This window comes from Dermacentor variabilis, chromosome 10, assembly GCF_050947875.1.
Source record: "Dermacentor variabilis isolate Ectoservices chromosome 10, ASM5094787v1, whole genome shotgun sequence".
NCBI lineage: Eukaryota > Metazoa > Arthropoda > Arachnida > Ixodida > Ixodidae > Dermacentor > Dermacentor variabilis.
The window spans coordinates 116581618-116608820 of NC_134577.1; the positions used below are offsets into that span (position 1 = coordinate 116581618).

The 27203-nt window shown below is 47.1% G+C and overlaps 1 protein-coding gene across 1 annotated transcript in view; it reads left to right on the top strand.

Moving 5' to 3' along the window:
* Window positions 1–1396: 1396 nt before the first annotated feature.
* The window catches only part of LOC142559685 (kelch-like protein 33), a 178118-nt gene continuing 152311 nt past the window's right edge, over window positions 1397–27203 (top strand). The window contains exons 1-2 of the mRNA XM_075671250.1: window positions 1397–1585; window positions 16924–17129. Coding sequence (XP_075527365.1) covers window positions 1427–1585; window positions 16924–17129 — 365 coding nt within the window. The 5' untranslated portion in view covers window positions 1397–1426. The remainder of the gene's footprint in view (window positions 1586–16923; window positions 17130–27203) is intronic.

A 27203-nucleotide genomic window follows, 5' to 3' on the forward strand; every position in this document is an offset into this window, starting at 1 on the left:
AATGGCTTCCGTGGTGGTTCGAAGTGTACACAGCTGGTTGGTGTCGCTTGGCTTTGCCCAGTGGCGGCGTAAGTTGAAACGCGGGGCTCCTGGCAAGGTGGCGATAGCGTCGGTGCCGTTTCGGCAGCATCGAGTGTGCCCAGCGCTTGCTGTACCTCGTTTCTTACGACGTCGGTGAGCGTGGATATTTGTGGTAGCGCACCCGGTAGCAACTTGCGCAGCTCATCGAGCCCGATGACGCGGATGGTATCTCGAAGGGCCACTGCAGAGCAATTTCGGGAGTCGTCGCCGTCTGACGGAGGAGCGTGTAAGTTGCAGTCGTACTGCTTTGCGCGAAGGTAGAGCGTCTTCTAGATAGTGGTGGCTTCGCTAATCCATTCGGCGACGGTCCTCGGTGGGTTGAAAATGAGAGCGACAAAAAGTTGCTCCTTGACGGCCCTCATAAGGTAATGAAGCTTCTTTAGTCATGCCGGCGTCCACGTGGCGGAAGAGCTTTTGCATTTCTTCCGCAAAAACGGTTACGGACTCGTTTGGATGCTGCTGACGACTCAGGACTCCGCTCGTTTTTTGCGCAGAATACTTGCGAAAGTTGCAGATAAGTGCCTCTTGAAAGCCTCCCACGCAGTCAAGGACAGCTCCCGGTTCTCGTACCAGGTTCTAGCAGAGTCTCCGAGAGAGAAGACGACGTTCCGAAGTTTGTCTTCGTCAGACCACTTGCTGAAGGTTGCAAATCGTTCGTAACGTTCCAGCCAATCTTGTACATCCTCGCAAGTGGAGCCGCTAAAAAGTGAAGGTACTCGCGGCTGCTGGACGACGAACGCTGCAGGTGTGGTGGCGGCTTGCATTGGTGACATCGAGCGGTGGTTCACACGGCGACCAGTGGCAGGTAGTCGCCTCGATTCAGCCGGCAGTCCTTGTAGTCGGCGGCTGCTCCGAGTTTCTTCTTGTATTCTCTGGAGCTGTCTTCCGTGTCGCCAGCTCCAGATGCACTTGGGCTGGTGTCACGGCTTTGAGGCGGTGTCCGAAGCATAAGCACCTCCACCAAAATGTCACTTATGTGACAGTGAGCTGCCTGGCACGCAGGCAGACAGAAAGGGCCACTATGTCAGCGCTAGATTTAGAGTTTAATGGGCGAACTTGTGCCCTAAATCAAGCGAACAACTCGGTGACGGCGAAAGCCGCAAGCGCGTCTCGGGCGTTCGTCGGACTGAGCCAGCGCAAGCCGTGGCCCCGTATTTAAACATTTCGCGTCCGTGATCGAAACGCGTCCAGCGACGCCACTTGCGTCGCAGTGACGCCGGTCGCGTCACAGCGACGCGAGCTGCGTCGCTCGCGTCGCTACAAGCCGAAATAAATGCACGTGGCAATATCGTCCAATTCGCTTCATACAGTGGGTTTGAAAAGGACTCCCTGAACTCCTGTCGATATGCAGGTGCAGCTGAACGGGATCACGCACGAGTCATTCAGCGTCTTGCTGGCGTACATGTACACGGGCCGGCTGCAGCTCACCTGTCAGAACATTGTCGATGTCTTCCAGGCAGCCAAGCACCTGGACATGAAATGCATCAAGGAGCGATGCGCTCAGGTACGGCGTCATCGGTGGATCTCGCTCATTTACATTCTACTGTCCTTACCTAGGAGTAACCTCTCACTGTGTCTCATCAAACCATACATAGCCAAAAACGGCGCACTCACTTACTTAAGCAAAAACACATATAAACAGGCACGCAAACACCCACTGGCACACGACAAGAACATAACGAAGGTTTACGTCGCCACCTATATACCAAGTCGAAAATTACAGTAAATTTTTTTTTTGGTTGTCGAAAGTTAAATGGCATACAAAAGGAGGCACACGTTAGTTGTACTTCTAAAAGGCTATTTTCTTGCATGACAACAGGACTCGCGCAGTTTTCTCCTAAGTACTGTGTGTTTGCGGTTTGAATAACATTCCGGCCCTTTTACTTTTCGAATACACGCGGCAGCTTTGGTACGATCTTAATTTTTCTAGTTATGTGCATTGTCATTCAATTTGAGGTGTATATTATTTGAAACAAATAGCTGCAAGCAACGGTGTACACTGTTGCGCTTGTTCTTTGTGGCGCGGCTAAAATTGTCAATATAGAGAGAACGCCAGCAATCTTTTTCCCCGCCATAGCAGACAAACTGAGTGCAACTTTCACAGTGTGTTTTTGAAGGTGATGTCATGTAAAATGTCTGCTACCTTAAATGAAGCATCGTGCAGCAACAGATTGTCGAGTCGCAAAACAGTTAAGAATGGTTGACATCAGCTTCTGAAGGAAGCGAACTTGCATTTTATATAGGAAAGCGAATGAAAGATCGTGTCATTAGCGGGTTAAAAAGCCCGCAAGGGGGTATGCGTAAGCAGGCGCTTGGTGCGTTGCGACACCACGTACCCGAGTACCAGTGTCGTAGCCAGAAATTTCGTTCGGGGGGCGCTCACGTTGCAGCTCGGCCTCCTCCTTATAGAATCTGTCGAGGGATCAAATACATGAATAATAACTGCATTGCCATTGCGAAATATGCTGTAAACGAATTGTAGAACGCTACGCACTGACAAGTAGGATATGTATTTCTCCTTAAAGAATGCATTCGTATGTCCCAAAAGTTGTGTCCGAAATAACTGACATCAATGCTTCCATGCTTTTTTTGTATATTTAACAAATAAGAAAAATATCACACGAGCTTTAGAACTATATCAGTTCGAAACCAGCAAAGCAGTGCATGCCGCTGATATCAAAAATGTAAAGGCCGCGAAATGAACAAGTTGAGGAGAAATGTTATAATGAAACTTTGTCAGCCAAGAGCCTTTTTTACATATTTGTACATATACAACGGCCAGACAAAAATCTCAATGACGCTATCATTTGTGTCAATGTATAGCTCAGGAGTAGCTGTCACCGGTCGTGTATTGTGAGTAATTGCACCGAAATTATAGTCGCAATAGAGAGCACATATAAAAAGCAGGAGTTCTGCAAAATGTACGAGCGCGAGTCAAATGCAAGTGAGTCAATGCGAATATATGAAAAACGGGGTACTTTTTTTTTTAAAGTAGCCTCAGTGAGCATTTAGACATTTGTCCCACTGACTAACGAGTTGCGTAATTCCAGTCTCATAAAGATCCTTGGGTTTCTGCTTCAAAAAGTCTGTCACTGACTCATTCATGTCATCGTCCGACACGAATCTGGTTCCCTTGCGCTATTAATTATTAAGAACCTATAAAAACGCCACATTACGTAGGGCGGAACTCTTCGAAGATTTACGAAATCTCAGGAAAAGTACAATTTCTTACCCTTTCCGATATCACCCGCCATACTACGTTCCCTTATGGGAAAGAAAAACTTGACTACGCTCTAGCAACTACACTAAATGAGCTAGACCAGAAAAATGTGGACGTTCTGGCCCTTACTAACAAAACCTTATTTGACCTGTTTGTTTGACTGTATTGAAAGTGCTTATGCTTCTAATTGTTCATTCAAATATGTATGCTGTGTAATTGTTCTTGTAATTGCCATTCGTGATGGAAGTGTCTGATCATTTCTTTATTTGCTGATGGTTACATAACTGAATCAATATACCAAGTCGTCGTGTCACTGCTGCTGTATGGGTGCCTAGAGCTTAGTCTAGCTGCACCGACGCAGCCATTTTCTCTGGCCCTCTATTTTCGCAGTAACAATGTATTGTCTGCGGCGAAAATAAAACTTGGTTGATTGATTGATATTCAATTGCCTAAAATGAGGAAGTCGCAAGGCGACAGGTCTGTGCTTTATGGCGGAGGTTGCAGCGTTTCCCAATTTAACTTTGCCAGTTTTGTATTACCCACATCAGCTACATGGGCACGGGCATTGTCGTGGAGAAAGATGACCGCATTCGCCAATTTTCCCCGTCGTTTGTTCTTGGCTGCGACACGCAGCCGATCCGTCGTTTCAAAATACCGGAAAAGAATGATAGTCTCTCTAGGTTTAGCAAATTTCATCAGTATAGGCCCTTGACGATCGAAAAAAAAGTGTACACCTTTCCGGTGGAAATGACGGCCTGCGCTTTCTTGGGGGGGGGGGGGGGGAGGGGCGTGAATTCGAATGTTCTACTGGAAGCTTCGCCGTCGTCTTTCAAGCTCGTAATAGTGGCACCATGGTTCGTTCCCGGCCACGATTGCAGACAAGCAGTCGTCACCCTCATTGTGGTACCGGATCAGATGAGTCGAGGCAGCGCCGAACTTCTCCATCTTTTGGCGGTGGTTCAAAATCTTGGGCATCTATTGCGCACGCAAGAGCTGATAACCGAGATGCTGAGGAATTATGGTGTGACACGAACCATGACTGATGTTCACACGCTGTGCCAGTTCATCGATGCTTATGCTCTGTTGTTGTCTAATCAGCTCATCAACCTGTGAAATTGTATTAGGAGTGATTGCACGGTGGTTTTGACCCGTTCTTGAGTCGTCTTTGCAACTTTCACGTCCTACTTTGAACTGTTTACTCCAACGCTTCACAGTGGCCAATGAAATGCAGTGTTGAACGTACACGGCAGCTATACGGCGACTAAATTCTTTTTAGGAAAGACCTTCAGCTGTCAGAAACCTCACGACATCACGCTGTTCAACTTATCGTGTGTTTATTATGCCATGCAACCATGTTCAACTCAGTCTAGGAGAGCATAACAGAACCTTTATCCTCACACCTGCGTGTCACCTTTGTAAATGCAGGATGCCTGTGTGCTACGCGCATTCCGCGCAGATAATGAACAGAACCATTATTGCGCGGGATGGGTTGGCTCACTTTCATTTGACTCGTCCTCGTACATTAGAGATGCGAAGATAGAATGAAATATACAAATGCGAAGAAGCTGCTTAATAAAGGGCAAAAAAGAGCCACTAGCAACAAAATTCACTGCACGTATACACAAAACCTCGCTATAAGATGTTTAAATATGCATATAAGTCTCCAATAAACCTACGTATCTAAGAAAAAGTCAAGGTATATAATGCGTCAAACAATGCAAACAAGTATGTCGAGCGATCACAGATTCACAGACCACAGAATCCAAAGCCTCGCCCCCTCTTCATCCACTCCCCCTGATGTATCGCGTGCGACGGAAGACACCGCGCTTCCTCCCCGCTTTTCTCCCTTGTGCACACAAGACTGAGCCACCATCGTCGCCTCACCCATGCCAGCACCCCATGCCCATTCACTCGCACATACAGCATGCGGCGTGCGGCCACCTTGCTATCGCCCTCGAACTTTATACGGAACCTGAGGGCGACGGCGACGGCAGGAATGAGCCTGGAGTGTCCATATAATTGCTATCACAATAATAAAATAACAATATACGGCAACTGAAGCGTCCTGTGGCACATTCCTTTCCGCAAAAGAAGAAGTAACAAAATCGAACTTCCACCATGCCACAATTCCCTGCGCCACAACAATGTCTTTGTGTGGGTGGGGGGGGGGGGGGGTGGCGAGCGAAGGCACCGAAATGAAAAAAAAAACGCAAAGGAAAGCATGTTGGCTACAATCAAATGCCTACTTTGGGCACCTAATGTGGCTACCGAATAATTATCGAAGAAAACGTGAGACGCTTGGTCCACAGAGAACCATACGCATACTGCTCGGTATCCTACACCGGCGAGACAATACTTTCCGGAGAGGTTGCGCCAAAGCGAACGCCTTGCAATCCGTCGAGTCCCCGCAGTGATGGCAGCGAGCGACCATGCATTGTTTCTTGTTCTTGTCTGCCAGCCAGAAGGTCTCCAAATGCCTCCCAGGCGAAAATCCACGCATGCGCGCGCAATAGAACGCGCACCGAAGTGCGCCGCGCGGTGATCGAGGCAACGCGAGAAAAATACATGTGCTCTGGCTGGCTCTGGTAGCCCGCGGGTAGCGAGAACCAGGAAATTGAAGAGGCTCAATGTGCCCTCGCGAATAAAAGTCAAAGTAAAGAAATAAATAAGAACGTAGTTACCTTTGCTGGCTTTAGTGTCTTGACATGGATGCTAAACAATTTTGACATCTTTTCCTGTGATATGACGGCACAAATGAGCCACCACAACGCTTCGTCTCATTGGACCTCGCTGCGTGCTTTGTCATCTTGTCCGATAGTATGTTGATTTGGCTGGTCTCGTTTTATGTTCCGATGTGCGACTTTAGAAAATCAATGCACCTTCGGCGTCAAATGTTTATAACAACAAATGTTATTATTTCTAATTTATATTAATGACCTCCCAGACCAAATTAAATCATCAATTAAGTTATTCGCCGATGACTGTGTTCTCTATCGTGTCATTTCTAACTCTGGCGACTGCGATACTCTTCAATCAGACATTGGCATAGTAACATCATGGTGTGCTAGATCCCAAATGAAGCTGAATTCTAATAAATGTAAGGCGATGCGTGTGTCCCGTGTTGTAAGAAATACCACCCTTCCTACGTACAATATTAACAACATACCTGTAGAAAATGTATCATCATATAAATATCTTGGTATCTACATTACGCACAATCTTACATGGAATATTCATATAAATTACATTTACGGTAACGCTAATCGCATGCTTGGGTTTTTACGGCGTAATTTTTCATCGGCATCTGTAGCTGTCAAGTTATTTCTGTACAAATCCTTAGTGAGGCCTAAACTTGAATATGCATGCTCCATTTTCGACCCTTCTACTCTAAAGCTAAAGAACACCATCGAATCCATTCAAAACCGAGCTGCTCGTTTTATTCTTTCGAATTATTCTCGTCATGCAAGTGTCTCATCAATGAAACTAACCCTTGACTTGCCTAACCTAGAGTTACGTCGTAAATACTTTCGCCTATGCCTTTTTCACAAGATCTATTACTCTAACGAAACACTTAAGGATGAACTAATCTCCCCTCCATCATACATATCGTCACGCACGGATCATCGTTTTAAGGTTGAAGTCCCAACTTGTCGCACGAACGTTTATTTTGATTCCTTTATACCAAGAACGACGAATGACTGGAACCGCCTCCCTGCCTCCGTCACTGCCATTTCTGACGCCACAAACTTCAAGAATATTGTTAACGAATATGTTTGTACTAATCACCACTCCTCTCTGTAATGCCTCCGGGCCTTGAGAGTATGACAATAAATAAATAAATAAATAAACATTAAACGCCCAAAGTTCCGGAATTGAAAATATAAAGCACGACTTTAGAAATGTTCTATAAGGTATAAGGTTCTCATAAACCAAAAGTTTGAGAACCTTATACCCATAAAGTTTCGCAATTGGAAACCATGCGCTCCGTAGATACCGCAGCCTCCGCGAGATGCCGCGAGGAGGCTACTCGCCATCAAAATGCCCTTGAAACTTTGTCCTCGGATGGCGCTACTTGCGTTATGTGACTCCCGGTGCATAGGCGTGGCCGCGAAATCCAGCCCGAGTTCGCAATGTACACGCTGAGATGTATTTTCGAGCGCGAAAATACATCCTAGACAACATCCAGAATGATTTGCGGCGCCGGGGATGGTTTTGGTCGGCAATGAACGGACAGTACGAAAAAATTTCGGTGGGGGAAGGGGGGTGTTCTGAAGCCGCATAAACCCCCCCCCCTTCTGGCTACGCCCCTGTCGAGCACGTTGAGGTCGGACACTTCCGTGTTGACCGCATGCGGCTTAGGCGTGTCTGGGGACAAGGGTACCTCGGGGTCGAGCTGATGCTGAGTGTTTGAGCCTTGATGGCCCCTTGGAGGAGGGAACGCACCTGTTTGGCCTCGGCTTCACGTACACGACAGCGCTGGACTGACCAGCATAGGTCAAATCGGTAGTTGCCTTTTCCTGTCTATGTCTCCAATCTTAGTCTTCCATCTCACTTTCAGTATTCCCTGTCTCCACTTCTTTTTGCTTCAGGTTTTCTCAGCCACATGGGTTAACCTTGTGTGGTACAACCAATCTTGGCTGTGCATATTTGGTTACAGCGCAGACGTACAGTTGGCGTCCGCAGAGCGTGTTCTTTATAAGACCTGCTTCGTCTCTTGGTGGGCTCCTTGGTGGGCGGCTGGTGTTACTACCGAAAACTGAAGATTTCGTATGTACAATTCTTTTCCCCAACTCCCCTGATCACCCTCATTAAGGAGGCCACACCGAAGCAGTACTCAAATTTTCGGGTCAACACGCTAGAAACTTCCGCCGTTACCGAGTAATTCGCTCTGAGAAACCAGAAAAGACAACGAGAATTCTGTCGCCCATCCGTGTTTGCCAATTCCAAACTCAAACTACTGGTTCAGGCTATAAGGCATCGAAACTGACAAGTGGGACCTTCTCTTGAAGCTTCATGGCAAGGAGCAATATGAAAAACTACTTATGGTTTCTAGGACCATACCAATTTTCATGACCCCACACTACACCTTGAACGCCATCCGCGGTGCCGATTCCGACGATGAGTTGATAGGGCGGACCGAGACTGAATTTCTAGATGAATGGAAAGAACGAAATCTTATCAACTTAAAACCAATCAATACAAGGCACGATGAAGTAGAAGCTGACACCAAGCCCTTAATTCTGAAATTTCGTTCCAGTGTGCGCCCATAAATAATCGACGCAGGACACGTTAATGTCGAATGAGGCAGTACGTCCCTAACCTTCTCCGCTGCTTCAAATGCCAAAGGTTCGGACGCAGTTAACAAAACTGCGGAGGCCGACTGAACTTTGCTAAATGCAGTCCACACGATCATCCAGCTTAATCCTGCGAAAATGCTCTACACTGTGTAAACTGCGATGGGGTGCATGCCACGTACTAGCAGTCCTGTTCATCTTGGAAAAGAGGCACAGTAATCGTAGCAATTATGGTAAAAGATAACCTCTTGTTTAAGGGAGCACGGAGGCGGGTGTGGTGCCTGCCAAAGAACAGCTTAGCTGAAGTGGCGCGTCACGGGGCAGCGTCAGAATGGCTTTCGCATGCGGTCTGGCCCATGCGCAGTGAGACAACACCAACATCGTCCGGCCCCTTAGTGGCTGCAGCCAACGCTGTACCACCGTCCCAGAAGGGGCCATCGACCTCCGGGATGGTGGCTTCCAGGGTCTGGTATCGCGAGGTCAGGCCCTTGCGATACCAGACCCTGGAACCCGAGCGGCGGGAGTGTCTTGACCACTTTCAGAAAGAGAAATCGTGCATTACGGGGACCCGAGAAGGGCTCTGTAATCAAACATCCGTTCCCGAAACACATCGGCACAAAGCTCCTTTTCAATATGGCAACGCATAAAGTTCATTGGAACGCCAGATCTTCACAACCTTCATGACGTTAAAGAACTGCTCAAGGAGTTTACTCCCAAGATTCGGTGTGTTCAGGAAACATCTCAAATATACGCAAATTTTGTCTGACACTATGCTATTTTCGTAAAAACCGTAATGACACTCTCGTGTCATCCCAAGGCATGGCTATGTCTAAAACTCTACATACCCTTTAGAGGCGGTTGCTGTCTGAGCGATGTTGTTTGATATATTAGTAACTATTAGTTCTATATTCATCTTTCCCAACTATCAACTTCATAAAACTGAACTTCAAAACTACACAGAATAACTTTTGGAGCCGTACATAGCTATCGGAGATTTAAACGCACATAACACTTTGTGGGGAGACTCCCGTTGCGATGGAAGAGGACGTTTAATAGAAAATTTCCTCTTCTCCTCTGATGCATGCTTGCTCAGTAGGAAGGAGCCGAGGTATTATAGCGTTGCACGCAAAACCGACTCCTCAATGTACTTCAGCATTGTATCCAGCATACTCATGCCATCCCTTGATTAAAATTTTGTTAAGAACTCCTGCAGAAGTGACCACTTTGAAACAGACATAAATGTTACAAAACAGGCTAAATGCTCCCCACATGTTCCCCAATGGAAGAGTGAATCTACGAATTGGGTCCTGTTCAAAAAACCACATGTTTAAACTCAAGATGACATTGCTTGTTTTAAATATGGAGAAAGCTGCGGCTTACCTAGCATGTTTCATAATTGAGGCTTCCACAAAATTATTCCGACAAACTAACAGGCTAGCTAATAAGCGTCGCATCCCACAGTGGAGCGACGAATGTCAACAAGCATGGCCGACAAATCTATTCCGTCGTTGTAGAGAGGAACATTCCGAGTGGCACATACCCAGTGACCTAAGCTGGCGTCAAAGACGTTCAGGGAAGAGTGTGGAGCTCGGCTGGTGGCACATAGACCAGTCGGCGTCAAAGCGATTTCATTTGTACAATATTTTACGTAATACTGGATGTAAGCTTATGGACCTATAATTTTCAGTTCTTCAACGTCTCTCTTTCGTGGGTTAGTATAATGTTGGCATTCTTCCAGTTCTCTGGGAACCTTTGAGTTGTTAGAGTTTGTGTAAAGGGCCGCCAGCTTTTGAAGCATGATGTCTCATCCATCTTTGATTAAATCGACTATTATTCCATCGTCTCCTGCCTCTTTTCCCCGTTTCATGTCTTGCAATGTCCTTTGTACTTCATCGCTAGATATAGAACGAGCCTCTGTAACCTGTTCATTACTATTTCGAGTGGAGGTATCATGGCTGCTCTTGGTGCTGTAGAGGTCAGTATACAATTCTTCCGCTGCATTTACAGTATCTTCGGAATTGCTGATGATATTACCCTGCTCAACTCTCAGTGCATACATGTTCCCTTGTACTAAGCCAACTTATTTTGTCACTGATTTCATGCTGCGTCCATTTATTACTGCTTCCTCAGTCTTTCTTACAATATAATTTATACAATCCTTTGTTTTCTCCTTGTTGATCAGTTCTGACAATTCTGCGAATTCTATCTTTCTCTTGAGTTGGACTGTTTCATTCTTTGTCGTTTCTTTATTAGGTCCTTGGTTGCTTGGGAGAGTTTACCAACTGGTTGCCTTGGTGCGTTGCTTCCCACTACAGCTGCTGCTTCTGAAGCCAGCCTAGTTACGGTTTGATTCATTGCCTCTATGTCATCTTCATCTCTCTGTTCTAAGGTTGCATATTTGTTTGCAAGTACCAGCCTTAATTGGTCCGCTTTTATCCTTACTGCGTCTAGGTTGGCCTGTTTCTTCTTGACCAATTTTACTGTTTCCCTTCAAATTCAGGTAAATCCTAAACCTCAAAAACCTATGAACACGGAACAAAATCCTACCTAGCACATCTACATCCTGCACTATGTTGGGTTCGGCAGAAAGTATGAGATCGATTTTATTCCTTGTTTCACAATTAGGGCTTTTGCAGGTTCACGTTTTATTGCTACGCTTTCTGAAGAACGTGTTCATTATTCGAAGCTTATTCCTTTCCGCGAATTCTACCAACATCTCTCCTCTAGTATTCCTAATTGCTTGTTCACCAGCCTGCGGTTTTGGCAGTTTTGCATAGAATTCGCCCATTATGACAGTATACTGAGGTGGTACTTTTCTCATGGCTAATTCCAAATCTTCATAAAACTGGGAAATGGCGGCCGATGCTACTTCGCGCAGCCTCGGCGCGTCTTTCTCAGCGGATAGGTGGCTGTACATGTGCTTGATAGCTTTTGTGGAGCCGTTTGTGCACGGCGCGCAAGGTGCCGTATATCGCTTCCCTTTGTCTTATGGCAAAGTGTACATAGGGCCTACAGGCAGATGCCCCAATGACAGGCTAATGAAACACGAGCAAAAATTGAACTGTTATCAAGATGGACATGTCTCCGTGCATTGTGATGACTGCGCTTGTAAACCGCTGTTTATTTATTGTATGGTCGTGTTTTGAAATGCAGATAACGATACGAGGGACATTGTAGAAGCAAGCTTGATTGCAAAAGAAGGTGAAAACTGCGTCAGCGCTACGCCGTTTTCTCTGAGCAGAAAGGAAATGGCATTTCTGGAAAATGTTGGGTTGCGCGTGCGATAATTTCCACTCGCTATAAGCACTATGCTTTCTGAAATAAAATTCAATTGATAGTTAGCACACGTCCTGTCGTCTTTATTGACCGTGTCAATCCAGCGCTATGACTTCAATCGGTGGAACTAACCAACTAGCCCAAAAATCTGCACTCCTCGATGTCTAACAACTTTATTGCAAAGCGCGAGTGACGAACGTCGAAAGTAAAAAGAAACAAACAAACAAAAATCTGAGTATCGCCCGAAAGGAGAATCATCGATTGCGACAGCAAATTAAGCAAGGTAAGCGTGGCAGCAGCAGCGAGCGAATTGACTTTCGTCCTGCCCCTCACTTCAACGCGAACGAAACGTTAAAAGCACAGCGCATGCGAAGCTACCGGCAATGGGCGCACTTCGTCCACATCGCAGATCGCTTTCAAGATACGGCGGCCGCGCCGTAAGCAGCAACCGCCGGAGTAGAACCCACCTTTCTCTCGCCTCCCCCGCTCCCGTGCCTCGAGCGCGAAAGAAGACTCAGAACTCGGAAGGCTAAGAACTGATTCCGCCCCACCATCCTCTGTGCCACGCGCGATATTGAACCGCGATCGTCGTCTGACCCTCGCAAGTTCGTTGTATCGATACGGCAGAAGTCCGTTTTATACGCTCGATTTAAGAAAAAATTACCGACGATTACGTTACTTCCTAATGCGAAATTTGAGCGCAGCAAATAAGCTGTTTCACCTTTTCGATAGATTGAGGCAAAGAAATCGAGCAACACATGTATGCGCTATCACAGAATTTTTTTTTATATTTCCCGTACTCCTGGATCATCTCGACGGCGGCGAAGGTAAGCTTCTGCTTCGGCGGCACGCACCTCTGGATTCTGACGGCGACGGCGCTGGGCCTCTGCTCTGGCAGCTCGTTTAGCAGCAGCAGCAGCAGCAGCAGACGGAGGACTTCCATCGGTCGTCTCGCTCATGGCTCAGAAAGAACTGGCAGATAATTTCGCAGTGGCGAACGGCAGCGGCAATTTCGGCTCGGGCGGTGCACATATACACATCCGCCGCCACCGATCTGGCTCTCTGATTGCCACCGCACAGGGGTTGCATTGGAGGAGGAGCGAAGAAAGGAATTAAGTTCGAGCCGGCGCTTTGACAACCGGAGACTCGCAGGAAGAGGGGGGAGGGGGGCGGCGTGTACACCCAGCGGCAAACGATGGGGGCAGAAGCGCGCGCAGCAAGCGGACAACACGATAAAGGGAGGAGGGAAGAGGTAGCAGCGACTGACTGATGCCGCTGACGCCGATACGGGGGGGGGGACCCTTTCCTCCTCTTTCTGCATGGCGGCGACGGTGTTCTATGCAGTCACGTTATCTTGACTCTCTAGCGGCGTCAGCGGCATCCAGCGGTATCAGTCGGTCGCTGCTAGCGCTGGGGGGATGAAAGGGGGGCGGAGCTGGTTGCGAGGCCGACGACGACGCGAAACCCAGGAACGGACGCCAAAGAGCTGCGCTCTAAAAAATGCCGCTAATTTGGTCCGCTGTAGCCGATAGTCCGTTCTAGCGCGGTTCGTTACAAGCGGACTTCCTTGCACTAATAAAATGGGCAGAAAAAGCTAAGGCTAAAATATGGTCTGTTATATCTGAGACTTTGTTGTACGTGAATCCATTGTAATAGAGCGTAGACTGTACATACATACACAAGAATGCAACAAAGACACCAATGATATACGAGGAACCACTTCTACTTAACAATCGAATGAATGAGATGACAATGGAAATTAAAATGCATGAAAACGTGCATATATGACTAAGATACCAAGACAAAAGCGCTCAATCCAAAATACAAAGCCATCATGAGCAAGCACTCAAAATTCAAACGAAGCGCAACCTTAAGACGATCGAGAGCGTATGCGCGATACCGAAAGCAAGTTCTTTATCTGTTAATGCAATTGGCGGCTTACTGACGGAGTCAACCTGAACAATCGCTGCGGCTTCAATGACAAGTCTAGTGTTTTTATTAGTGTGCCTAGCTAAGGTACTGTTCCTTTCCAAGAACAGAACACATCCGCAGTGTGTGCAATTGACTTCTAGAAACCCGTCTCGCCCTCTTCGCATTTTATTGCTCTGTTCCTGCAATCTTACATTTAGAGATCTACATTTCTGGCCTACACAAAACAGACCGAAATGCGAGATAAAAATTGAGTCGGAAGTCAGCGCTTGTCTTTGTCGTTCTTTATGCCCCCTTGTATATATGTACGTCTGTGCGTATCTCTATGTACGTGTGTCTATGTACGTATGTCTGTCTAAGTCACGTTTGCAATAGAATAATTACTAGCTCGTACTGAAACTCTGCTATCAGCGCCAACTCCTGCCGGTGTGGTGGACGGCGTAAAAGTAAATCACAAACAGAAGAAAAGCGGCGTTGGTGTCAAATTCCTTTCATTTCCCTCTTCGCCGTGCTTTTCATTTACGACTTTCCCCTGAGTGCCCGACATAGCCATCTCGTAGCATGATCAGAGCTTGTGTGCTTTACTCATTCCTTGCCAACCGTCAAATTCAGAGGAATAGAAGTTTCGCGTTGTCGGTCTCCCAGTGAAACTGGAAATTGTCGCCAAGCCCGAGGACAACACGCACAACACTGAAGAATACCCACACGACGCATGAGCGGCTGATGCGGATGAGCAGAGCAGCCGTCGGCCGCACGAGGTCTCACAAGAAACCGGTAGACTTCGTAACTGAGGGGAGAGAAAGGGAAAACGCATTCGCTTATTTCATGCTATAAAAGCTTTATTTGAATATTGTATTATTTATAATAACACTGCAAAAATCAAAACACAATAGACACAGTTTATAGCATTTGATCCTTACTTAAAAAGTCGTCCGCCGCCAGGGCGTCATGCCTGAATTCGAAAACGAATCTAACGATTACTTTCCGGGAGTTGCTGATTTTAAGCAGTCTAACGTCGCGGCAGAGTCAACGTAACCAGCACGATATGACGACGCTAGAGCGGCAATAGCCAGTGACATATACCTCACGGCGAAAGCACTAGACCGGGATGAACCATGCCCTGGCTTGGGCTGATGGCAGCAGCAGAAGCAAGAAACACTTAAAATACTGGCTACCTTAAGGAAGCAGCGCAGAGTGCACGGTAGTTTGCGCCGTCGTGACCACAGCTGAGCGAAAAAGCACTCGCTCGCCGCGCACTTGCTCACATGCACTACAACAATAGCTGGTCGCCACTCCGATGCAGCGCGTCGAAATACAGACAAACCTTGTCTACTAGTTTGTTTTAGGCCTATTTGCAAACAAGAAATCTGTGGCGGTGCTGGAGCGCAGGCGCAGTGGTCGAATAAAACAAAAAATCACCACCCCTTCCCCTTTCGGCAAATGGCGGTAAGCGAAGGTTGTCCTGCGTGCACCTGACATTCGTCATGGTTAATTAACCCACAGGGGTCGGATGCTTGGACCTCCCGCTGCCTCAGCTCGGTATCTTCTCGCTGCTGCCGGATTGTCTAGTCTCATGCGGCTCTAACAGCTGGATCGGTGTGCCGACGGCGAGCCCTCTTACGGGCGAGTTCTCGCCGCCGCTCGTCGAACTCTACCTGCTACTTGGAGGAACGCGCAACGCGTGGGCATTCCATCTGTTTTTCGAAACTGAACTGAACGGAAGCGAAACCTGCACAGTGCGCGGCAAACCATTTCCTGCCCTTTCCCTCCCCGGCGGAAGCGAAATGGCTCTGATTGGTTGCGCTCGTGGCGTGAGGGCGCACCTATGCAGCTGAAATCCTTGCTGATGATTCGCGCTCCGGCGCCGGCGCAGCTGTCACTTCATCGAACCGCTCATTCGCGCAGCTGCTCTCGCTCTGAGAGCAATTGGGGTTTTTTGCATGACCACGACGATGCCACTTGTGAGCCCATACAAGGTTCGCTTGGAAAGAAACACTTTTTGCTGTTTCTTGTCGGGTTAATTCAAATCGAGGCCGCAATAGTCGTCAGCTTAGCTTGTTTCCCTGATTTACGATAATAAGCTCACTACCAATAGAATCCTGCCCACGACAAAACCAGTTGGTTCAGGGTAGGCAACGGTAGGCAGCTATCTCTATGACTTTCAATAATGCTTGCTCGCGTTCTAGTTCATGGCACCTTATTTGCAGCAGTGTTACAACACATATATACGCAGAGAAATACAAGAGAGACCTGACAAAGTGCGTACCACAACTCAGAATTTCTTTAATGTCCTTTGGAAGGCGACAGTGCGCCTAAGCCAGTAGACGTGGTTTCCTTGTTGGCGACCTTGTATGGTAGACGCTGCCTAAACTTTGGGAGCGTTGCTGCCACATGAATTCCGCGGTGTGCTCGAGGGTTCTTGCGAACAGGTGCCGCTGGTTCTTGTCGTTTCGTGTCATTGGCTGAAGGCGAAGGGACAGTTGGCCGTGTACAGGCGGCATTAATTGCCGTTTTTATTCAGATCAAAGTAAGCTACTCACCAGTACCATGACAGAGAGCAAGTGGAGAGCCTCTGAACGAGGCTACTACATTAGGAGGCAACACTTCTTCTCGGATACAAAGTGCTAGCCTTCTATAGATCCTGGCAGTTTGCGCTGGTGCTGACATGGGTCAAGCGGTGTGGATCAGACAGAACGATTGACAGACAGTCCGCCGAGCTAGATGTGAGCATCAATAAGCTTGCTGGCAGGCTATATTAGCTGGGGATGCGTTCTTCCTAGCAGTATTACAACACACGCAAGTAAAAACGCAGTCACAAGGCAGTGCTTACCAAAACTAGGAAAAGTTAGCACTCTGTCCTATGTCTTCTTGTTTTCTTTTTGTGCTTGTATATTTGCTGTAACAATAATACGAAGTATTTTTGCAATGTCATGGCCTGGGACATGTCTGTGCAAGGGACAGATAAAATTCCCTCTCAATGCAGTTCCCTGTAGCAGTGTCATCGTGTGAAACGTAAGCCTTGTGGACAATGAGCGACCCACAAGTAACGTTAATTTCCCGGCAGAAATTCTGCGTTGCTGACCGCATGTTTTGGCTCTGTCACCGAGTTCTGCTGTGACGCAGGTGCTGACGAGCTCTCCGGAAGATCCCGTGCACGCGCTTTTCGTCTATGTTTCGGCCAAGAAGCTCGGCACCAAACCTGCTTGGCAGCGCGCCTACAAGACCATTCTAGCCAAATTCCACTTGGTGGTCACCTGCCCGGAGTGGTTGGAGCTCAACGTCGATCAAGTGGGTGAGATACTTTCTGCAGACTCCATCGCAGCACGCAGGTGAGTGGTCGTCCTTAACGTGGGCAACGCGATGTCGCTACAAACTACACATCACCCTTCTCACACATTGGAAATGTCTCTTTTATCATTACGAAACGTTTCGCTCGCAAATAAAACGCTGCAGGTGCTTTCAAAAGGTCTTGACACAGCCTTCAATGTATGATTGCATAATGGTCATATGCATAATTAGCCAGCGACGCTCATTCATTCATTTCAACTTTGTGTGTGTGTAAGAACGGCACACGACGTCTACCTCCGAGACCTAACAGCCGACTCGTGCTGGTGTGCACGCCACGAACCGCTCATCATTATTATCATTTTCTCCTCTTGTGCTTGCTTGTTCTGCAAGCCTCCTTAAGCTGTCGGAAGAGGGCACAGAAGGTTTCTTGGAGGGCTACAATGACACGCAGTATAGCATACCTGAGCAACTCAAGCAGGCTAGGGGAGCATTTGTTACTGCCAAGTTTCAGAGGGGATGCTAATAAATAATTATCATCATGGACCGGCTTGCCGCGTCGGTAAGTGGTAGCATGCTCACTTCTGCTACCTTGCCTGCGGGGAACCTCCGACCGAAGATTCATTCTATAATAATCGAAAGCCCCGTAGATTGACGAGCGATGTCGGAGGCTGCCGTCAGTTTTTCCGCTGGCTGTTTCCTGATCATCTGCAAGGCGAATTGCATTTTCTCGCATTGTGCTGGAACAACTTGCGGTACTAGCAGATCGGAAAGATCGTCTAATGACGCGAAGAGTCATGCGCGGAGAAGCATGACGTCTTGGATGCGGATAATTCTGGTAACGTGACGGCGTTTATCGAACAGCTATGGAAGCATTGAGTAGGCCGATGCGCTCCTCTAGGCTTGAAACAGCAGAAGTGTCTGGTGTCTCGGAGACGGTGATAACAATTTCAGAGACAACCTCATAGACATTGTCAGCCAACGAAGGAAAATAATCGAGGAACAACAACAGCAAGAATGTGGCTGACAGACTGGGGCGTGCACTGTAGAGGCAACTCCTGGGGCAAGGTGTCTTGAGTGCTGATGTCGCGCTCACCCAAAAGCCTACTCGTGCTGCTTAACTGTTGTGCAGTCTACCGGTCGCCGAGCTGTTCACCGGTGAAGAACTACTCGACGGGCACGCACATGGTTGTAGTTGTGCTTTGCAGAATCTTCTGCTTGATTCTTTTGTAGGATGTATGGCCCAGCGGCTCGGAATTAACATCGGCCACCTCTGGAGCCGCACCGATGGCAGAGATGAGACGTTGTAGGAACATGTGGTCTCCTAGTTATTGCGGTTACGTGGAACTATTCCTCCAGCTGAGCAAACCGTACTTAAGCGTTGTCACGGCAAAACGGCTGCCTGCGATGCTGGACCATCACCACGTCCGCCTGGCTTTCGTGGGTGGCACTTGGAAGATCGCATGCTGGTGGAAGGTCGTGTAAATTGATGTTTGCGTCCGAATTGACCACTGTTGGGACGGCACACCAGGACAAGACGTCCAACCCATATCGTGCTCGTTTGCACGCGACGGACCACGCATCCTTATTCTTTTTTTTTTCTTATGCTTGCTTATTCTGCAAACCTCCTCAAGCTATCGGAAAAGGGCACCACATACGCAAGTAATGTAGTGCGACACACCAACAAGGAGCATAATAACACCAGAAGGAGTTAAGAAAATGTGAACAATCGTGAACAGCAGGTTGCCGTTATCCCTCAAGAGAAAAGTATATAATAGCTGTGTCTTACCAGTACTCACCTACGGGGCAGAAACCTGGAGGCTTACGAAAAGGGTTCTACTCAAATTGAGGACGACACAGCGAGCTATGGAAAGAAGAATGATAGGTGTAACGTTAAGGGATAAGAAAAGAGCAGATTGGGTGAGGGAACAAACGCGAGTTAATGACATCTTAGTTGAAATCAAGAAAAAGAAATGGGCATGGGCAGGACATGTAATGAGGAGGGAAGATAACCGATGGTCATTAAGGGTTACGGACTGGATCCCAAGGGAAGGGAAGCGTAGCAGGGGGCGGCAGAAAGTTAGGTGGGCGGATGAGATTAAGAAGTTTGCAGGGACGGCATGGCCACAATTAGTACATGGCCGGGGTTGTTGGAGAAGTATGGGAGAGGCCTTTGCCCTGCAGTGGGCGTAACCAGGCTGATGATGATGATGCTGATGATGATGATGAACAATCGGTAGGTATAGAGGCGGTAAAATGAATCTGCACTTGCAGGGTAGCCGCAAGTAGGACAATTGCTGGAAATTCAAACGCAGCTGCATGACGAAGCTATTAGCGTGTATGCCTTGAAGAAAACACATCTGCATAATTTGGAGCAGACGCCTGTTATTGGCAATCTTGCATGGTAGGGGCACAACAGAATGACTGGGTCAAAGAAAGGTGGAGGCGTAGGCACGGCAATTAGGCGAGGTATGAAGACGGAAAGGGTAAAATATACGTTTAAGTAGTATATATGGATTAGCGGCCCATGGGAACGAAATAAGACGCGGCTTGGAGTCGCTCACCTGTGGACAGGTAGTGATAGCAGGGATAAAAATAACGAATTGACTTCATTGAAGCCATATTAACGAGGTCATGAAGTTGGGCCAGATGTATAAGTAGGAGATATGAATGCGCACATGCTGCATTTAAACCGATATACCAATCAGTGTTTTTCTAGTGCTGGATCTGTCTGATGAACAGAACCTTACAGCAGTTACCAGGGAGAATAAATGTCATGCAATAACGGGCAGTCATGCATCAACTAAGCCTTAGTGTCAGGAACGGTCCACCAATGATGAGACCAAATGATAATGATGTACATTGAAAATATAGCCTGGGTAATGATCGTAAACGTTTAAATCTACAATTTGGGACGGATACTAATGCAAAGTGGGACCCAATAGCGTCAGTATTTCCAAATATGGATGAAACGGGAATAACAAATAAAGCAAAAAGTATACAGGTGGAAATAGAGGCGTTTCCTACAAAAGTTACAACAGTCTGGGAATCTAAAGAACTAGTAGACGTCATGCAGCCCGAGATAAAACAGATATGACCAAACAATAGTTGGATTAAAGAAAGGAAACCACGCAAGTGGTAAAGCAAGGCAATAAAGCAAGCGATAGAAAAGCGTAAGGACGCGTCTAGAGATCATGTAAAAGCAAAAGTCTGGATTAGAAGAAAAAGAATAGTTGCCGGTTGTAACAAATACCGAAAAAAGAAAAGGGTGGTAACTGAACTCCTTCAAGAGAAAATGTCATGCACAAGTGAAGATTGGGGGCACAACAGTCGCAGAAGATACAAAGGCACACCAAAAGGATGCTGGGATCATGTAAGGGCACTCGAAGCTAGAACTAAAGCATTAATGCAGTGGCGGAAATTCACCAAGGACTGAAGCAAGGATGGCCTTTATCTCTATTGTTGTTCACGCTTATGTTAAGGCCATAGAAGGAACGACTTCAAAACGGTGGATTCGTTTTTTATTTATCCTACATGCCTAATGGGCAATGGTTCAACAGAAGGTCCCCGAACTGATATATGCAGACAACTTAGTACTAGTAGCGGACACTATAAGGAACTTAGAGATTTGATAATATGTGTAGAAACGCAGCGGTAAATCTACGCCTTAAGTTTAGCACTGACAAATCAGGAATTCTGATGCTTAATGAAGAGACAAGTAATAATACCATGCTATCGATTCAACAAGAAGCTATACCCATTGTCGAGCTATATAAATACCTGGATTTAGACATAAAGGAAGGAAAGACCTACTCAAGCGTCCACCAAGGTATTCTAAAAATAAAGGAGAAGCGTAATGCAGCAATTCTTAAACGTAAAACACTTTGGGGCTACAATAAATATGAAGTGACACGTGAAATCTGCAACGGAGTAATGGTACCAGCACTAACATTCGAATATGTCATTGCATGCTTCAAATAGGATATCGTCTCGTGGTTGGAAGTTAGCCAAAGATCAGTAGGCCGGTTGGCTTTGGGAGCCCACTGCCATAACAAAAAACCTCTTTTGAAGTCACATAAGTTAGGGAGAGCGAAATTACAGAATAATTATTTTTTGGGCCAGTTGCTTTTGCATAGTTAAGGAAGCAAATTAGCTCTTATTATTACTATTATATCTTCTTAATGCGGATCTTATTTTCTTATTATTAGCTTACTGACATTATTTCCCATTCTAGTATCTGCGTCTGTTTTAGTGCTAACTTAATTGTTCGGCTGCGCAAAATTAGTTGTGAAGAAAAACTCAGGGTTATGGATCAAAGTAATCAGCGGCTGAAGTGCAAAAGTATCTGTGCTTGAAATGCGTGGACACCGAATGAAGATGAGGTCAAGAAAGTTAGCAACCAAATACAGCGAATCTAAAAGGCAAATTACAACCAGGAGTCATCAGACAGGAAGCGAGACAAACCGACAGTGAATTGAACGCAAAGAATGCAAATAAAAGAAGGTCATGGAGATATAGAAGAATTGCAAGAAAGAAATCGGAAGGGAAAATATTGATGCCTGTACTTGTTTGTCATTCATCGGGTGACCACGTTTCACCGTCTAACAAATGTTATCGCTCAGTGCAGGACGCGCTGCATGCATCGGAATTTCTTAATTTCATCAATGGTTCTATCCGCAGTCTGTTGTCACCGAACTGTGTGTAATCTTATTTCCATGTATGCGCGGCGCGAATTGTGTAGTACTTTCTGGAAGACGCGCGGGCATCAGCGATGGAACCTTCGATGACTCATGTATAAAAGCCGCCGCGCTTGACCCCGATCGCCGACTGTGCTCGCCGCTGCCATTGTGTTTTGAGTGAAACTTCCTTTTGTGGGCCCAGGTTCACCCGATAAAGAGTTAGTTTCGTCGTTCACAGTTTCGCTACAATGTTCTTGACCGTCATTACCACGTGACATCTGGTGGAGGTGCTTTTCGTTCATGGTAATTTATTGGTATTCCCTTTGAAACCGGTCGGTGAAAATAGTCTCAGGACCTGCTTGAGTGGTATGATACATATATTCTTTTCCTTTTAGTATTTTTCAATAAATCTACTTAATCTTTTTTTTTCTTCCTCAAAGCTTCTCTATGTATACCTCGTACCGCGCTGTGTATGCCTGTAACGGATCCAAACGTATCGATCACTTCCCTGCTCTATTTTTTTTTTTGGCATCGGTGACGTCACGCTGCCGCGCGCCTCCGACGAAGAAAATGTCGACGTAGCCGCCTGTCTCCGGTGCGCCGAAGAAGCGCGACAGCTAGCCCGCCTGCGCAACAAGGACCAGCAGATATGACCGACAGCCGGCATTATAATCTAAGACGACGCTACGTGGAATATCAGCCTGGCGACCGTGTTTGGGTTTGGACCCCGATACGACGACCACGACTCACCGAGAAATTATTGTGACCCCATTTAGCACCCTACAATATCATCCGACGTATTGGCGCGCTGGGCTGTGAGGACGTGCCAGACAGCATTTCGAAATCACAGCGGCGCCGCGCACGACCTAAAGTGGTCCACGCGGTTAAGCCCTTTTACGCCCGCTGACAAACATTATTTTGTTGTATTTTTCCTAAGGGTGTATTTTTCGTTACCCGCCGTGGTTGCTCAGTGGCTATGGTGTTGGGCTGCTGAGCACGAGGTCGCGGGATCGTATCCCGGCCACGGCGGCCGCATTTCGATGGGGGCGAAATGCGAAAACACCCGTGTGCTTAGATTTAGGTGCACGTTAAAGAACCCCAGGTGGTCAAAATTTCCGGAGTCCTCCACTACGGCGTGCCTCATAATCAGAAAGTGGTTTTGGCACGTAAAACCCCAAATATTATATATATATTATTTTTCGTTCGCTTTTCTGTTTGCAGCATCGGGACGATGCTTTTTACGAGGGGGATATTCGCGGTGTACTTGTTCATCTTTCATCAAGTGGCCACATTTTACCGTGTAACAAATGTTATCGAACAGCGCAGGACGCGCCTGCATGTATTGGAAGTTTTTTTAATGTTATCGATGGTTCTATGCGCGGTCTGTTGTCACCGAACCTTCTGTAATCTGATTTTAATGTATGCGCGAGACGATTTGCGTAGTACTTTCTGGAATACACACGGGCACCAGAGATTTGTCTGCAACCTTCGATAGCTCATGTATAAAAACCGACGACGTGCTTGACCCGCAGATCGTCCCTCTACGATCACCGACTGTGTTCGCCGCTGTCGTTATGCTTTAAGCGTAACTTGCTTTTGTGGGCGCAGTTTTGCCCAATAAAATGTTAGTTTTGTCATTCCCTATTCTGCTACTGCTTTCTTGACCACGTGACAATATGTACTGTGTTCTACCACGTGACAATATGTACAATAACGCAAATGGGAACGTCTTTCTATGTGAGGCTCTACCTGGTTGCCTGAGGACCAAAAATATCCCGGAGTAAATACTCGCAACAAGATGAGCCATGTGTATGCTGCAGCGAAAATCCTGGAACCATTCAGCACATCCTAATGGAATGCAAAGGAAGTTACCCAGTGAGACAGGTACTTAATATGAAGTTTCCAGAAACGCTTGGGTCTATTGCGGATGGATGCGTGAATCGGTCAGCAGTAGAGATAAGCAAGAAAGAGGTGAGGCGTGCAGAGAGGACACAAGAGTAGAGAAGTGGACAACACGAACGCGTTGTGCACTTCTCTACTCTTGTGTCCTGTCTGCACGCCTCACTTCTTTTTTGCGTAATGAATCCTTGCCAACTAGCTCAGCTTTCTGTCGTTCTAAGAGATAAGCAAGAGTATTGTTGAAAAAAAGAAAAAGCAGGGAAGTGATTGTTGCGTTCGGATCCGTTACAGGCATAGGTAACACGGTACGAAGTATAGATAGAGAAGTATTGAAGAAGAACAAATTATTTTTTAAATTTAGAGAAAAATGCTAAAAAGAAAACAATATATATGTAGCGTACTTGATTAACTCAAGCAGGTCCTGAGACTATTTCTCACCGCCCCGTTTCAAAGGGAATGCCAATAAGTTATCCTGATCATCATGGCTGTCCAAATAAGCAGTGCATCTCAATGACAATTCTGCTCTGTGCACAAGGTATGTTGATCTCATTCGGTATTACTCATTTCCAAACACAGTATATTTTTCATTTTTGCATCTAAACTGTTTAACAAATGCATATTCGGAAAACATTTGTTTATATTTTGTGTAGCGGTTCGGGGTATAGAATAACTAGCTCCTATAGTCGGATACAACATAATTCTGCAGTGAAGCCCCGCGCATGCCCTCATAACCTCCAGCCCCTGTTCCTGCGGAGGCTGCAAATAGTTCGTACTTCAAACTTTCCCTGCTGCCTAAATAAAGCGGTAACCACAAAAATAAAACTAGAAGTGCTTAATTTTATAGACGTTCACTGCACTGTTGTAGTGTAACGGTGAAAAATAATTTTTTTATCGGACTCTAATAAGACCTTTGCAACTAAAACGGCGTGCGCCACACAGTTGCACAAGAAGCAAAACCGCAATTTGTCAGTTTTGTACGAGATGACAAATACTAGAATGTTTTAGCATAAACGTTAAATCCAATAATTATTATCGCCCACTGCATTGTGAAAAAACTGTCTGCACAAAGCGAATCAGGGCTTAGACGTACTCCAGCTTCCATGGACGTCTCTCCTGAGAGAGCGTTTCTGGCTGAGCCCTATTATGCATCTGCCGTTCCTGCTTCATCGCGCTCGCCTTAATCCACTCCGCCGTCATCAGATATACGTCAGGCATTCCAGGCTACTCCCAAGACACCGAGCCAGTTTTTCCGAAGAAACAGCAGTAGGAATGCCCTCTGCAGTGGCGCTGAGTAAATCTGGCTGAATGTGTATATGAAGATGCGAAAAGAGCAACCGAAAGTTGCGATCACGCAGACCGGCGGGAGGGCGAGTTAACTAACCGGTGTGAGCTTTCACAAAGTTTTTGATGTCAGGCGAACTGCCAAAAAAGATGGACGGAGAACTACGGACGCATCTAAGGAAGCGGCCTAGACGTGAAGGCTGTAAGAGGCGCATACATACTTGTGACAGCGTCACACTGACTGCACTAAGAAACTGCGTTTACGGCGTTTTCCACTGCAACGAGATCTCAACGATCCAGAAGATCGCTGCGGAATTAGCACCCGCGTACACAGAAGACCTGCGGAGCTTTAGCCGCGGACCATGAACCTCAGCCTCCTCCTGGAGATCGGCTACAAGAGCGAGAAATGTGGGAGGAACTCCTTGCTCATTGAGCGCGAAAAGCACGAGTATCCTTACCAGATTGCTCGGTACAGGGAAGAAGGTCGTAACATATTCTGTCTTGACGAAACGTGGGTCACTTCTTCTCACAGAGTGAGTAAGGTCTTGGCTGATAGGACAGTGAATTCGTCACGCGACGCGTGCTTTCGCAGCTTGATAAAGGCGCTCAAGCAACCGTTCGGAAAAGGACAGCGGCTGATCGTGATTCATGTTGGAGTGAGGACGGGCTTGTTGATTGTTGCCTGGATGTGTTCCTGGGAAAGAAAACTGGTGACTACCACGGCGAAATGGACGGCAACCGTTTCGTGACGTGGTTCAGTTTGGTCGTCGATGGACTGTCACCGCGAAGCGCCTTTGCCATGGACATTGCGTCCTATCATTCCAGGCGCGTGGAGGTAATCTCCGCCGCTGTCATAAGGGAAGGCAGAGATCCAAGACTAGGGCGTGGCCTCGAAGGCGATCCCGTACCATGCTGCCATGACAAAAAAGCAGCTGCGTGATACTGTGGCCACCGTGAAGACCGAATTTAGGAATTGCAGGATTGATGCGGCTGCTGAAAGTGCTAGCTGTGTTGTGCTTTGGCACCCTCCATATCACTGTGAGTTTAACGCCAGAGAAATCATTTGGACACGGGTTAAGAATGGAGTGGCAGCGATGAACACCACATTGAAGACCAAGGACGTGCACAACCTACTCCTTGCTGAAGTGAAGAAAAACACACCAGAGAACTAGGCCAAGGCTGTGCCGCATGCGAAGGGCGTCGAAATACACTTCTGGGAGATGCGTGGCATTAGTGACAAAATAGAGCCAGTCATATTGTTACGGAGATGTTGGGAGTATATAAAGACCGAATTTACAATGTATGTATAAAAGATGAGTTAGAATAGTTGAAATGCCTGACCACCAACAACACGCAGAAGCCAGCGCCTCGCGATCTTCTTCCTCTCACTTTTCATCCTTCCATAACAGAACCCCCGGGTGATGAAGCGCCGTCTCGGCGCATGGTAGGCGAAGAAGTGCGAGCGACGTATGGCTTTAGCCGTGAAACGTGCACGACGTCAACAGGCGTCGGACTTGAGGATGCATCAAACTGTAGCGGCGAAATCTTGTAATTGACGTCGTTAACTTGACGTAGGACTTAATAAGGCCCTGTGTAGAGAGCGAAGCTTCTGGGAGAGATCAACCCGACGACATGGTGACCAAAGGAGAACCCAAGCGCCTGGCACGAACTCAACATCGCGATGGCACCGGTCATAACGCACTTTTTGCATATACTGCGAGGCTAGTAAACGAGATCGGGCCACTTGACATGCCATGTGAGCGCGATCGATGACTTCACGAGCGTACTCAGTTGCAACACGAGGCACAGAAGGAAGGATGGTGTCAACCGGCAATGTGGGGTGGCGACCATTCAAAAGAAACAAAGGGTGAATGTCCTGCGGTGCCATGTCGGGACGAGTTATGTGCGAACGTCACGCAAGCCATCGTGGCGTCTCAGTCGCGATCATCCTTGGAGACGTACATCGACAGCATCTCTGTGATTGTTCGGTTGAGACGCCCGTAAGACCGTTCGTTTGTGGGTGGTAGGCGGTGGACAGCTTGTACTCGGTGGCACAAGAGTGGAGCATGTCGTCGACAACTTGAGACAAGAACAAGCGGCCACGGTCTGTCAGTAACTGTCGAGGTGCACCGTGGTGGAGAATGACGTCGTGGAGGAGAAAATTGGTGACGTCTGTTGCGCAGCTAGTCGGCAACGCCTTTGTTATCGCGTAGCGTGTCGCGCAATCAGTAGCGACGGCGATCCACTTATTCCCTCTAG